Consider the following 14,121-nt stretch of genomic DNA (forward strand, 5'->3'; position numbering starts at 1 on the left):
TTCCAAAAATATATATCATTTTTAACGTAACACTGTGGAATAGCTTCATCCTAAACACCTTCACATGTCAAACAGTCATGCCCACTGTCATGCCCTGCCTTAGCGGCAGGTGTTCTGTTCAGTTGTCCCAGTAGTGTCTAACCACGTCCAGGATCTTCCTTTAATTTTGGACAGTAAAATGATCTTTAAAATCTTTTCGTCTTATTTGTCCACACCTGTTGTAGTGAATCTGCCACGTATTTACCAAGCCTGGATAAAGGTCCTCCAGAAAAAGGGTTGAACGTAGAGTAGCAGTTCCACTCCACACTTTGATTAAATATGATATAATATTTAACAACACAGGACGAAATTGATTTATGTGATTTACATAAACTGGGCCCTTGAGCAAGACCCTTTACCCTCTCTGCTTCCCAGGTGCTGGAGTTGGCTGACCACCGCTCTGGGTGTGTGTACTCACTGCCACTAGTTCACTAGTGTGTGTGTGTGTGTGTTCACAACCACAGATGGGTTAAATGCAGAGGACACATTTTGCTGTACAGTGACAAATACCTGCACCTTTACCTTTTTAACATAAAAATTATTTATGTAATGTGGGTCCTGAGAACGCATTAAAGTCATGAAGTTATCTTGAGAAGTGACGGCCCATTTAAAAGGCAAAAAAAGTTCATTCATTTATTCATTCATTTGTTTATTTGTAGTTCTAACATATTTAAAGTGTTTTTAGGGTCATTTAGGGATTTCTAGGTCAGCCAATAGCTGCTTTCCTTACTCAGGAGCAGGGCATGGACGTGCTGTTTTATCTGTGGCTGGTCAGTTTACTAGTTTAAATGGTGTGTTATCCGTCCAGTAGCTGTCCACTGTTTGTTTTAATGGTGTTGAGAGCTGAATACAGCTTGCAGCACACTCTATTAGCACTAGCTGTAGCTCAGCCACGAAAGCGCTGTTTTTAGCTTAAACGTGGTTAAAGGCCAGTGTGCTTGGTTTGCACCGGACAGTGTTAAATGATTAGGGGTTACGAAGAAGACTATGGCTTCTAGTAAGCACTGCTTTAATGGAGTTTCCTTTTTTTTTTTTTTTTTTTTTTTGGACTTTCTTTTGGAATTTTTCTCATTTTCTTGAATTCTTAAGTAACTTATTTGTTTCTTTTGATGATTCTATTTAAAATATTTTTATATTTCTGAATAAACAAAAGACATTACTCATCTTTACATATCTGTCGCTTTTTCTTTTTATCAAGGGGAACCAGATTTTATTTTGTTTTGTACCGTGCCCAGGTTTCCTCTGGGCCTGACGCCGGTGTCGTGACCCATCCTATGACGTCGTCTTACAGATGGATATTTATTTGGAGCCCAATTATCTGCTGATCTTGCATTAAGTTAGCTTGATAGCAGATAGCAAGTGCACGATAGCTAGCTTTACCTGTCGGTATCAGCTTTATAAGCCATCAAAAGTGGTTGGTGTGGCGCAACAGATAACACCACCACCTGCCACTGAGCTACCACACCAGGGTTCGATTCCCGGTCTGGGTGACTGGGTGCTGCGCTACACCAATAAGAGTCCTTGGGCCAGACTCCTAACACTACATCGGCCCTCCTCTGTGATATGAATAACCTTGTATGTCGCTCTGGAGAAGAGCATCTGCTAAATGCCATAAATATAAATATAAATAATCCAGTGTGGCAAAAACAGTGTTGTATTGTTGAACTTGCTAATAAGTGATTCAATTTTAATAATAATTAGTTAATGATTAAATAATTAAATTAATTAGTAAATAGCGACACTTCATCCAGACAAAGCCTTATTATTAGTAATTATCAGTAAATATATTTCTATACATTTTAATTTGGCATATAATTTGACAATTAGGCGCGTGCGCGATGTTGTTGACTAATGGGACAGTCGAGGGGACAGGAAGTGTCACGACACCTGAAACAGTAGCTAGCTGTGCCAGGCAGGTAGCTAGCTAACATCCTGGCCAGATACCTCTGTGTTAAAAGGTTAATGCGGCTCCCTTTGCGATGTTAAACCTGTTCATTATAAAAAAAAATTAATTTAATTATTAAATCCGTGTATAATTACTCCCCTGTCTGCTCGCTGACATCGCTGCCGTAAAGCGAGTCGTGCTCATCACAATGATGCCGTCTTTATTTATTTTTTAGAGAAAAGTCTCAAAACTGGATTTGAAACATTTATTAATAGTTATTAAAAGCTTAAACGTTTGCCATTGTCCTTAGTGGAGGATTCTCCATGTTAACCCAACCGCTCGGAGTCCCTCGGGACCCTCTCCGGCGGCAGCCATCGCTCCTCTCCTCCCTACAGGTTCTCTGGATCGGGGGTCTGATCGTGTATTTGGGCTCTGACAGCTCTGAAAATGGATAATTCTGCCTGCTCCAGAGCTGTGGGAAGTTATTAGGGGTATAAAAGATCCAGTCGGACAGTTTGGGAGCTGTGGGACGGAGTAACTCGGTAAGTATCGTGCTTCTTCACGGAGTTGCTGGAGATCAGAACCTGCTTTTATGCTTCTTTGCATGCAGGTTTTTCTCCGAGGAGGATCATAGCTACGATCATGGGCTGTGGATCAGAAAGCCAGAGTCGAGGCACATGTCAAAGGATGGTGCAGTGCTTAGGTTACAGAGCTGGAGCTGCGTGGAGCTCCAAACATTAGCTAGCTACATGAATTACTCCATTTAATCCATTAATACTGCTAATAAAACTGTGCTGTAGTGTCCTGTCTCACTAAATGTGTCTATACTTGACTCGCTAGTGAGTTAACAAGCATATATTTGCTGTCCTAGGTGTTGTTTTGGTTGCCTGGCTGAGCTAATAGCTACACACGTGGCTACCTAGTGCTAGCATAGCTAGCTACACATAGGCAGTCCTATACAGGCAGCTAGGATAGTTATTAGCTATAGTGCTAGTTAAAACAACAGCTTACCACTGAAGTCAGATGTTTAATTAGTTACTAAAAAGCCTTCTTCCCTGGACAGTAGAGACAGTTACTCTAACAAAAGCAGGATCAAATACCCTTGATTTAAGAAGCAACAATGAATGAATGAATGAATGAATGAAAGTGTCCCAATACTTTTGTCCATGCTGTGTATAGTGTATAACCCTGTTTACATCATCCTTTGTAGGACCATTGCTTTTTGTTTATCGTGAAGACGGGCTCAGCTGTAGGTCCCCCTTGAGCACATGTTGACTGGTCAGTATGGACACCTTGTGTGGGCCGGTCCCATGTGTAGCTTTTTATTATATGCTGTTAAACTGCAGTAACAGTCAACCAACTCCAGTAAGATGGACCACAACCAACACCAGTTTTATCATTACAAGAAAATCCATCACCTTTTCAAAGCCGAAAAGTCCCATGCTGGGTCCCTGTATGGACAAAAGTATTGAGACTCCTGCTCTTGTTACTTGTGATCAAGGGTATTCAAATGAGTTTATCCTGATATTTAATTAGACTTTAATTAGCTATAATTTGATGGTTACTGTTTTTTTTAACAGCTGGCTGTGATTTGATACTCTATGCAGCTCCGTCGTTGGTTTGTTATTGTTGAGACGATTATTGTGGTGTTAAGATCACAAACATCAGCAATACTCCTCCAAAATCTAGCTAGCTACTAAAAAGCCTTCTTCCCTGGACAGTAGAGACAGTTACTCTAACAAAAGCAGGATCAAATACCCTTGATTTAAGAAGCAACAATGAATGAATGAATGAAAGTGTCCCAATACTTTTGTCCATGTAGTGTATAACCCTGTTTACATTATCCTTTGTAGGACCATTGCTTTTTATATATCGTGAAGACCATGATGAAGATAGAAATACTCCTGACCGGTAAGTCTGCTCTTTTATTAAAAGTAGTAGCACTGTTGTACAAGACAGATACTCAAAATGGCCATTCTTGCTCCCAGTTCTGTTAGTTTACCACCCAGAAGTCCAGTCCCAAGACATCACTCGCATTGAAGTGGTGGTGAACGACCCTATTACTCTCCCATGTGGAATTGAGTGTCCTGGCGAGGCCAAGTGGAGCATCTTCATCCCCATCAAAGCTGACGTTGCTCACTGCGACAGAGAGACATGCTGGGTTGAGGACGGCTTTCAGAAACGGTTCACCGTCTCTGGAGACAGAACCAGAGGGAACATCTCGCTGCTAATCCGAGCCGTTGCCTACAATGACAAGGGCTCCTACAGGTGCAGCTGTGATGGGAAAACGGCTGAAGTCAAACTGAGGGTGTTTGGTAAGTGCTCGTTCCATCAGGGCTGTTAAGACTGACCAACTGACCATGTCCTCAGAAAGAGGAGGATCTTGACTGCTTCTGTACTGATGTCAGGTTTGTTTGTTTCTCAGTGCCGATGGTCGTGAAGGTTCAGGAGCTGGAGGACGTCACACTCCCATGCTACGGAGACACCCGCAAGGATGACAAGGACGTACAGTGGAAAAAAGATGGACGAAAGGTTGTCCAGTACATTCGTGAGAGTGGGACTGTGACCCCAGGCCAAGGCTTTGAGGACAGATTCGTACTGTCTCCTGAAGCTTTTAAAGATGGAGACCTCTCCCTTCACATCAGTTCGTTTCACCCGTCAGACGCTGGGCTGTATCTGTGCAGCTTTCACGATGAATCAATCGATGGAGAACCTCGTGCTGTCCTGCTTCAAGTGAAAGGTTAGTTGTTTTATTATTATTATTATTATTATTAATTATTATTATTTTTATGCAGACTGTGCAGACATTCATGTTTGTCCTGGTACTCTAGTAGTATACGTATGTAAACATGTTGGTCACGACCACCCAAAATTGCAATTACATTTATTATTGCAATTGCATGTATTAACTGTGTGTGTGTGTGTGTGTGTGTGTGTATGTATGTATGTATGTATGTATGTAATATATATATATATAAAATGGTTTTGTGTAGCACCAAAATGTTACTCACGAGAATACATTTTACATTTAAGGCGCTAGAGCGACTTACAAAAGTGCTTTGCTGTTTACTTAAGAATAACCTCAGAATAGGCTAAAATTCAAAGATGCCTCAATATCATTAAAATACCACGATTATGCCATAGTAACTTTCTTGTCTTACAGATAGCAGTCGATCATGGTGCCCTGGAACAGTCATAGTACTGTTGTCTGCCATTCTAGCATTGGCTAGTGTGGTGTTCCTTTGTTGGAAGAAACGGAGATCCATCCAGGACACCAGCGATCCACCTGATGAAAGAGTCTTAAATCCTCCTCATCCTGTTCAGGAGCAAAGCCAGTGCCTTCCTGGAGAAGAGTCCTCTTCAAAACCTATGGACAAGATTTCCTCAACTATGCCATTCCTGGATTCTCTTTCTTAAAGCCTACACCTAGAGCCCTCCTGATAAAAACTAAAACCTAATTTTAAACCCCCCCCCCCCCCCAACAAAGGAAATTTTAGGTCCCAAATTTTAAGAACTTCCAACAGTTGAGTGGATGATGGTTTCTACTGAAGTAGCCATGTGTGGGATTGTTAGGTCAGGAGATAAGCATTCTTGGGCAGAACATCAAACACTCACCTGTAGGTGCATACGTACAGTGTAATGCTCATGTAAAGTGGCATTAACACAGTAAATTAATGAGGAAATGGCATGTTTGATGGGGACGGGGAAGAGTTATGGCAGACCATGGTCCCTACTCATGCAAAAGCTCATTAGCCACCAGCTGTGTCTCTAAAGTAGATTGCTCCTTGTCCTCTGGTGAGGGCTCAGCTGTAGGTTCCCCTTGAGCATATGTTGACTGGTCAGTATGGACACCATGTCTGATTTTTATTATTTTGCTGTATTAGCTTATTTGCTGTTAATTGGACCACAACCAACTTAGTTTTAACATTCCAACTTTAAAAGGTGATGGATTTTCTTCTAAAAGGTCCCATGTTGGCTCCCTATGTAAGATAATCCTTTATTAGTCCCGCAGTGGGGAAATTTTAAGAACATGTGGACAGAAGTATCGAGACTCCTGCTCATTTGCTACTTTAAATCAAAGGAGTTTATCCTGCTTTTGTTGGAATAACAGTCTCTACTGCCTGGAGAAGGCAGCTTTCTGCTGAGGATTTTTTTCCCCCCAGCAAAAAGCACGTTGGATCACCACCACTCCCTCTTCCCAAAAGCATTGGGTGAAGCATTGAGCTGTGTACTCTGGAAAGAGTGTTGGTGTGCCAGCCAATACCTTTAGATGGAATGAGCAATGCTCCACAAAACCCTTGCAGAACCAACAGTAGAGCCAGTTACTCTAACAACCAGGATCAAGTCTAATACCTTCTACAAGAAATGAGCATGTGTCCCAAAACTCCCCATTAGGGACCCAACACTATTCTGCATATTTAAGTTTAATGTACAGCAACTATTAAACTTTTACAAATACCTTGCCCATTGTTTTCCATATGTACACAAATGATTGAGAGGTTTAAATTTTACTCAGTGTTAAGTTTATTTTTTATATAGTTTTTCCAGTTGCCACATTTCCATTTAACAGGTTACGTTCCACAGCCAGTCACCAAACCCTCAAGTCAGACAGGACCCTGATCTCAGGAAGCTTCGTTACTTAAAGACCACAGCCATGAAGTAGTCCTAAAACACACACAAAAAAAAAAAAATCTGGTTACAGCTCCATACTGGATATTTAACTTGCAAAACACCTCATTTAAAAGCAGCTTAAGTCAGAAACATACCTTTGTGTCTCCACACGAAGCACTTCAGTGCATCCAAGCCAGATTCTCAAGGCCAGCGCATGATCCAGCCTAGAGAACACAGGTTTAAAGGTTTAGGTCCAGAAGAAAATTGCACATTTCAAGAAGTATAGACACAGGTGCATCAGACAATTTGGCTTAAAATAAAGAGCGGTCAACAGGGTCGATCTGCCGGGGAAAAAATTGGTCATCCTTCACACCAAGTATGGTCCAACTCAGTCATAAAGGGTCACTGCACTGGAACCATGGAGGACAGCCACCCCACACGAGGTGGAACCTGCAGTTCCAGTTCAGAGCAGTCTGCATTTATGCTACAACTCACCTCTACAATGTTAGGAGAAATCCTGCAGTCTCCAGAGCCTCGTCAGCCATACGGCATCAGCACCTAAGAGATTATAAGAGAAGAGTTTTAGGGGAAGACTAAAGAAAGGGCAGCTGATGCACTTGGTGTTAAAGATGGCTCAGACAATTTGGCTTAATTTTTCTACAAAGTCAACAGAGTCGATCTGCTGGGGAAAAAAGTTTAGTCATCAGTGCCAGTTACAATAAAAATAAAAAGATTAAGACTAAAGTGAGTCTGTAACTTACTTGGGTGACTGAGCTTGCAGGGCCTTCCACACAATGGACGTCGGCCATTATCAGCTATGGAGCAGACCACGTGCTGCCTGGAGAGAATCAGAGTTCAGCCACATCAACCCATGCAACTTAGTTACAGAAACAACCTTTAGCCAAATTTCACACTAAAGTTACCTTTAACATATTTAAGACATTTAAGAGTACAATGTTTAATTATTTAATTTAATATTACTTGCCAACAGCAAACGTTAACGTTAATTAAGCATCAATTTAAAGCTATTAATTCTTTCTGCACCTTTAAAGCAACACAGAATTAAATAAATAAACTAAAAAACTGCACAAAAAAACTTAATTTTTAGCCTCGATCATAAAAAGTGAAAAGTGGCTGCACTACACGCATCATATTACTCAGATCAGTGATTATCACCATCTTAAAGATTTTTTTTTTAAAGTATCACTGCTAAACACAGTAGTTATAACACATAAAGCCTTAAAAATATATATAAATATATAGCAGAACACAACCACACTACTCACCGAGCTACAGCACACAGAGACAGGCACACGTGTGCACTGGCAATTTAAAGCATGCACAGCGCATGCGCAGTGACGAGCGTGACAAAGACGCTTCTGGGTAATGTAGTTTTTCAGGACGTAGCTAACGAGATACGCGTTGTATTAAGTACAGATTATAGTAAATTCGCATTTATTTATTTATTATGCTATTGCCTACATTTAATTAGTGCTAAGTCCGATATGTTCTTAAAAGTAGGAACAGAAACGGAGGAATGTTTATGCAAAGTAAAAACATCGAAATATATCGTATTAATTATGAAATATACTACAAGAAAATATGGTGCATAGCAATCATGCAAATAATTTATTTTAAAAATGCAGAATATTATTTATTAAATATTGCAGCCAATTTGATCATTTATGAAATAATGCAAATAAGCAGATAATTTGGCTTTTTATAAATAAATAATTCGGATAATTATACTTTTCTGATATTCAGATAAATCTGGCTTAATGTAATCAAAACTACAGAGGAATATAAAAATAAAAAATAAATAAAAAACGAGTCCTAATATGTCGTTATTATGATTGTAATATTGATAATATTGTAATTATGAAAATAATAAGATAATGTACCACATTATCACAAGATAATATATAATGTTTAATATATAATATAATATGAATTATTATTTAAAAAAATTGGGGCATAGCAACGGTTGCTAAGCGGTGACTGAAGGATCTGGAAAATTGGTCATTGACGCAATGATTCTTTGGACAAAAAACAATGAAAGCAACCACATGAAATAAATGGATAATATAATATAATATAATATAATATAATATAATATAATATAATATAATACCATGGCATGATATACTTAAAAAGGGAAACTATCAACTTTGCTCTCTTGGCCACCAGATGGCGGTGTAGACCAGACAGCGTTTTCATACACATGGCCCTGTTACAGGTTACAGTAAAGAGCATCCACAGCTGGTGTGTTACTGTTCTCAGGGCCTAAGAAGACTGTGTAAATGAGCCCAGTATGAGCACAGAGCTTAGGTTTTACAGTTTTAGCTAAAACACTCAGCATTAGTAGCTGAAATAGTGCCACTATGCTGTGCCACTAAACTGTAAATATGCTTTGCTCCTACGCTGTAAATACATTCTCCTTAAATATGACCGTATAGCAGTGTGTATACAGTGCAGTTCTAGGTAACGTACAATTATTATATTAAAGTAAAAGGAGGCATGCACAAACACACTCATACCATCCCCACTCCCTAGAGAGCAATTAGCACCTATTTGTGTGAACATTACCACCTGTCTCACTCTCCCTCAGGTATTTTGCAGTCAGGGTGGGCCCAGCTCTTTGTTTCAGCTCTAAAAGTCCTGGTGTGAAACAGGGATTATCCCCCATTAGCCTTTGATAAAGAAGCCAACGATTCTGCCCCCCTCGTTGTGTCTCCAATGCAAAGTGGAGCCACTCAGAGACAAGCAACTGCGAATGGCTGACTGTTTAGCACAAGAGGCCAGACTAGAATAAATCTTCACCTGGACCTGGAATGGCACCCACCTTCTTCATCCAGGAGATCTGATGTGTACTGCACCAGTCAGGGCTGAGAACACCAGGCTTCTGCCAGGTTTCTGCTCCAAGCCTGTTAACAGAGTGTCCTCGTGAAGCTGGTCCTCGTGAAGCTGGTCCTCGTGAAGCGAAGGCCAGGAGTGTGTGAAGCTGTCTGGATTTGTTTAGCTCAGTTTTGGGTTTATAAAACACCTACCTTGCACATCCACCCACTGGCCACTTTATTAGAAACACCTACCTCATACGTTTCCCATCGTGATCAGCTCTTCTCTACTCGTTCAGTCATGGTCAGTTTCTGACCACAGGGTCAGATATTGTTTGAGTAGTAGAGGGTTCCCAGCACAGCTGAGCTGACAGACAGTGAGGTCAGGGGTCAGTGTCACTGCTGGGTTTGGACTGGGTTCACCAGCCAAAAGTGTCTTGATAATTTTTTGTTAGCAGATTATTTTGTTTTATTATTATTTTGTTACATTTGAATAAACAATTAGACGATTTAGCAAGTTTTAAATAAATAATTTAGAAATAATGTTTAAATAAATAAATAAAATTTATAAATAAATGTTGCATGTTTTAAGGAAGTAATGCAGAAATGTTATCTTTTCAGAATAATGTAAAATAATCACTTTGAAAAATAATGCAAATAATTTATATATTTTTATGAAAAACAAAGAATTGTACTGTTCTGTGTGCTGTGTACAAATATTTTTTGTATTTCTTGCTTTTTAAGAAATAATTCAAAAGGCACACAAAACATTGACAGTTCAGCTTTTTGTAAGAAATAAAGCAGATAATTGTGTTTTTTGCAAAACAAATGCAGATCATTTTAGGACTTTTAAAGAAATCATGAATAATTAATAAAAAATGCATTTTATTTTTGAAAGAAATAAAGCAAAAAAAACTTTTTTTTTATTCTAAATGAATAATGTGGATTTCTTTTGCTTTTTGTAAGAAATAATGAAAAGAATTTTGACATTTTGAACATAATGCAAAAAAAAACTTTTTTATAAAAACATGATTCAGATAATTATGCTTTTAAAAGAAATCATGCAAACAATGTAGCTTTTCATTAAATACGTCATGCAGATCATATCGCTTTGCTAATTGAACAATGCTTCAAAGTAGCATAATGATCTGCCAATGAAACTAAGACACTTTCACTGGATAAAACCACATAAATCAAGCAAATAATGCCACACTTCATAAAGCTGCGTCACATCATCATAAGCCTTTTATGGTGACAGACATAAAACTACATAAATATTCATGAAGGATGGTCCTGGGTTTTGGGTGTTGGTGTCGTTTCACAGCAGAAAAGGGCTTTGATGATGAACTCAGGAGTTTAGGTTTACGTCAGTTATCAGGAAAGTCTCATAAGATGTTGTGCACCCTAATAAACACTACAGTAGAGGGTTACCATGTCTGTTTCCATAACGACCAGAACATGGGTTCTTCAGTGGTTCTTTAGGTGCTGTATAGAACCATTCCACCATTAGGATGCTTAAATAGTTCAGTACCTCCGTATCTCATTCTCCATATTCATGGAAATCCTTGGGTAGATGGTTTAGCTTGAGCTTTGACTGGATTTGAGATGACTTCACTTGTTGATGCAGTGTTTTGAAGGCGGCTGGATCTGGTTTAGGTCATTCATGTGTTAAAGGGTCAGCGAGGGAAGACCACTTGACTTCACTAATCCCCTCCAGTGATTGGATTAGTCATGTATCAGGAGACAGATTCACTCAGCTGACGACAGCGCTGGTCAATCAGTCTTCATTTCCTCAGACGGTCTGCATTCTTCTGATCAAGGCTGTGCATAGAGGTGCTAAGAAGCGGCCTGCTCAGTCCTCGAGCTTCACAGCCCACCTTTAGCTGCGGCATCAACTCAGAACAGAGGAAAATGAAGGGGACGGCTGAGAGAAAGCACACGCCCCAGCGCGGGACATTCATCCCCGGCCCCAGAGGCCGAACGTTCGGGAGGGGCTAATTGAGGGGGGCGGTGGTGAGATCACTGTGTGTGTGATGATGAGCTAACCAGGGTGTGGGACGCTTTTGACCTTTGGGCCCAGCGTGGAGCGGGCAGGCCCTGCCAGGCTGCCGTCTCCAGGCTACCGTCGCTAAGGCAGGGGGAAAAGGGGGCACAGCAGGTGGGAGGCATCCGAGCGGGGCTGAGCGCTGGAGCTGTCACCCGTGATCTCAGTCAGCAGTGTCCCCATAACGGCGCAGGAGACAATCGGGGACCTGTCATCACTCGTCTGATGTTTAGGTCTTAATCAATTAGGGGTCAGGCTGGGTCAGCGCGGCATTAGCGTGAGGATAACCAAGCCGGATCTCAGTTTTCATAGTTCCTCTGGGAGTGGTACTCAGGTGGATCAAGATCAAGCGGGGCGCGTTTATGATCCTGGCCTCAGAAAAGCGAGGTGGTGAAGTGCAGGGTAAACTATCTGAGGGGAGAAGCCTCCACCCTGTTCTCTCAGCCTGCAGGGCCACGAATGGATTCTGCTCATTTTACACTAAAAGTGAAGTGGAGGAGAAATCGGCCCCTCTGTGTTTTAATGTTCGTCTGTAAAGCTCCTCCTCACTGTCCTGTGCGTGAGGTTGAGGTCAGAAGTAAGGCTTTTTCATTGAGATTAGGATTAGGATTAATCTTGGGTTTAGATTTTGGGTTGAAGCCGGAGTACCGTATGAGGGACCGTCAGGGGCCCTAAAAATGTATTAACTGAGTATTTTAGCAGAATTGTTGTGGGGCCCAGTCCCATGTCTTTTCATAGGGCCCAAAATCCCTGGTAGCGCCCCTGGACTGAGGATTAGTTTAGGACTAGGATCAAGGTGATGTTTAGATTTTAGGTTGAGGTTAAGTTTAGGATTAGAATTAAGGTTGGGTTTAGATTTTAGGTTGAATTTGAGGTTAAGTTTAGGATTAGGATCAAGGTTAGGTTTAGATTAAGTTTAGGATTAGGATCAAGGTTAGGTTTAGATTTTGGGTTAAGGTTAAGTTTAGGATTAGGATTAAGGTTGGGTTTAGATTTTAGGTTGAATTTGAGGTTAAGTTTAGGATTAGGATCAAGGTTAGGTTTAGATTAAGTTTAGGATTAGGATCAAGGTTAGGTTTAGATTTTGGGTTAAGGTTAAGTTTAGGATTAGGATTAAGGTTAGGTTTAGATTTTAGGTTGAATTTGAGGTTATGTGTAGGATTAGGACCAAGGTTAGATTTAGATTAAGTTTAGGATTAGGATTAAATTTAAGTTTAGATTTTAGGTTGAGGTTAAGTTTAGGATGAGAATCAAGGTTAGGTTTAGATTAAGTTTAGGATTAGGATTAAGGTTAGGTTTAGATTTTAGGTTGAATTTGAGGTTATGTGTAGGATTAGGACCAAGGTTAGATTTAGATTAAGTTTAGGATTAGGATTAAATTTAAGTTTAGATTTTAGGTTGAGGTTAAGTTTAGGATGAGAATCAAGGTTAGGTTTAGATTAAGTTTAGGATTAGGATTAAGGTTAGGTTTAGATTTTAGGTTGAATTTGAGGTTAAGTTTAGGATTAGGATCATGGTTAGGTTTAGATTAAGTTTTGGATTAGGATTAAGGTTATGTTTAGATTCTAGGTTGAGTTTAAGTTTAGGATTGTGATCAATTTTAGGTTTAGATTTTGGGTTGAGGTTAAGTGTAAGATTAGGGTTAATGTTGGTCTTACATTTTAGGTCATGGTTAAGGTTAGGTTCAAGTTTAAGATTAGGATTAGATTTTGGGTTAAGGTTAGGATTAGGATCAAGGTTAGTTTCTTTAGGAGTAGGCTTGAAGGTTACTAGGTTTTAGGTTTTTAAGTTTTAGGTTGAGATTAGGTTCAAGGTAAGCATTAGGATTACTGTTAGGCCTCAGTTTAAGGTTAATATTAGGATTAGATTTAAGATTAGGGTTAGACTGTAGGATGAGGTTAAATTCAGCACTAGGATTTTTTCCATTTATCTAACATTGGACCACCCATCCATCTGTCTATGACCTCCCCCCTCATCCACCCACCCACCTACCCACCCACTTCACCTTCAGATCTCACGTCCCACTCTATTCCCCATTTGGAAAAGCTCCCGGATGTACCCGTGCCCCTCCCCCCTCCGTTCCGCGCGCTACTTAAACTCCAGCGCGAGTTGCAGTCCTTCCATGAGCGCGAGAGGACGAACGAACCTGCTGCGTTAAACTTGCTCCGGCGCGCGCTCTTCTTCTGCACCAGCCTGTTACCCCCCGGATTAAACGGAGCTTCAGAGCATCTTCATCCTCACCCTCCTCACCCTCCTCAGAATGCTCTCCACGTTGATGCTGCTGCTCGTTTGGAGCTGTGGCGTGCTGGCAGCTGCGGCGGCGGCGCGCGCAGCGGAGAGCCCGTTTCCCGCGGCTGCAGCGGAACGGCGCGCGGTGCAGCGGGAGATCCTCGCGCTGCTCGGGCTGCCCCACCGGCCCCGGCCGCCCTCCCCTCTGAAGCGCACCGCCGCGCCGCTCTACATGCTGGACCTGTACCGCGCAGTGCTGGCGGACGGAACGGAGCCGCGCGCGCCCCTCCCGCCCACCGAGCACGAGGAGGAGCGGCTGCTGAGCGACGCGGACATGGTGATGAGCTTCGCCAACCTGGGTGAGTAAATAAGAGCAGCACGAGGGGTCAGCTGAGCTAGAGGCTGCTGTATATATGACTGTATATATGACTGCATATATGACTGCATATATGACTGTATATATGACTGCATATATGACT

The 14,121-nt window shown here is 41.1% G+C and overlaps 2 protein-coding genes, 1 long non-coding RNA gene and 2 other non-coding genes across 5 annotated transcripts in view; 2 read left to right on the top strand and 3 right to left on the bottom strand.

The window, feature by feature from the left end:
• Positions 1-1,909: 1,909 nt before the first annotated feature.
• Positions 1,910-6,382, top strand: LOC140543301 (uncharacterized). Its single transcript, XM_072666368.1, has 5 exons — positions 1,910-2,466; positions 3,778-3,835; positions 3,913-4,239; positions 4,350-4,664; positions 5,088-6,382. The coding sequence occupies exons 2-5, from the start codon at positions 3,808-3,810 to the stop codon at positions 5,339-5,341; spliced, it is 924 nt and encodes a 307-aa protein (XP_072522469.1). The 5' UTR covers positions 1,910-2,466; positions 3,778-3,807; the 3' UTR covers positions 5,342-6,382.
• Positions 6,383-6,430: 48 nt separating this feature from the next.
• LOC140543302 (uncharacterized) lies at positions 6,431-7,374 on the bottom strand. The gene is made up of 4 exons (XR_011978172.1): positions 7,297-7,374; positions 7,031-7,093; positions 6,691-6,759; positions 6,431-6,589 (listed from the first exon to the last, which is right to left on the bottom strand). It is a non-coding gene; the product is annotated as an uncharacterized lncRNA (long non-coding RNA).
• On the bottom strand, positions 6,824-6,912 carry LOC140543455 (small nucleolar SNORD12/SNORD106). The gene has a single exon (XR_011978180.1). It is a non-coding gene; the product is annotated as a small nucleolar SNORD12/SNORD106 (small nucleolar RNA).
• LOC140543459 (small nucleolar SNORD12/SNORD106) lies at positions 7,161-7,252 on the bottom strand. Its single transcript, XR_011978184.1, has one exon. It is a non-coding gene; the product is annotated as a small nucleolar SNORD12/SNORD106 (small nucleolar RNA).
• Positions 7,375-13,673: 6,299 nt separating the features above from the next.
• The window catches only part of LOC140542740 (bone morphogenetic protein 7-like), a 26,092-nt gene continuing 25,644 nt past the window's right edge, over positions 13,674-14,121 (top strand). The window contains exon 1 of the mRNA XM_072665658.1: positions 13,674-14,001. Coding sequence (XP_072521759.1) covers positions 13,674-14,001 — 328 coding nt within the window. The remainder of the gene's footprint in view (positions 14,002-14,121) is intronic.

This window comes from Salminus brasiliensis, chromosome 21 (genome assembly GCF_030463535.1).
Source record: "Salminus brasiliensis chromosome 21, fSalBra1.hap2, whole genome shotgun sequence".
NCBI lineage: Eukaryota > Metazoa > Chordata > Actinopteri > Characiformes > Bryconidae > Salminus > Salminus brasiliensis.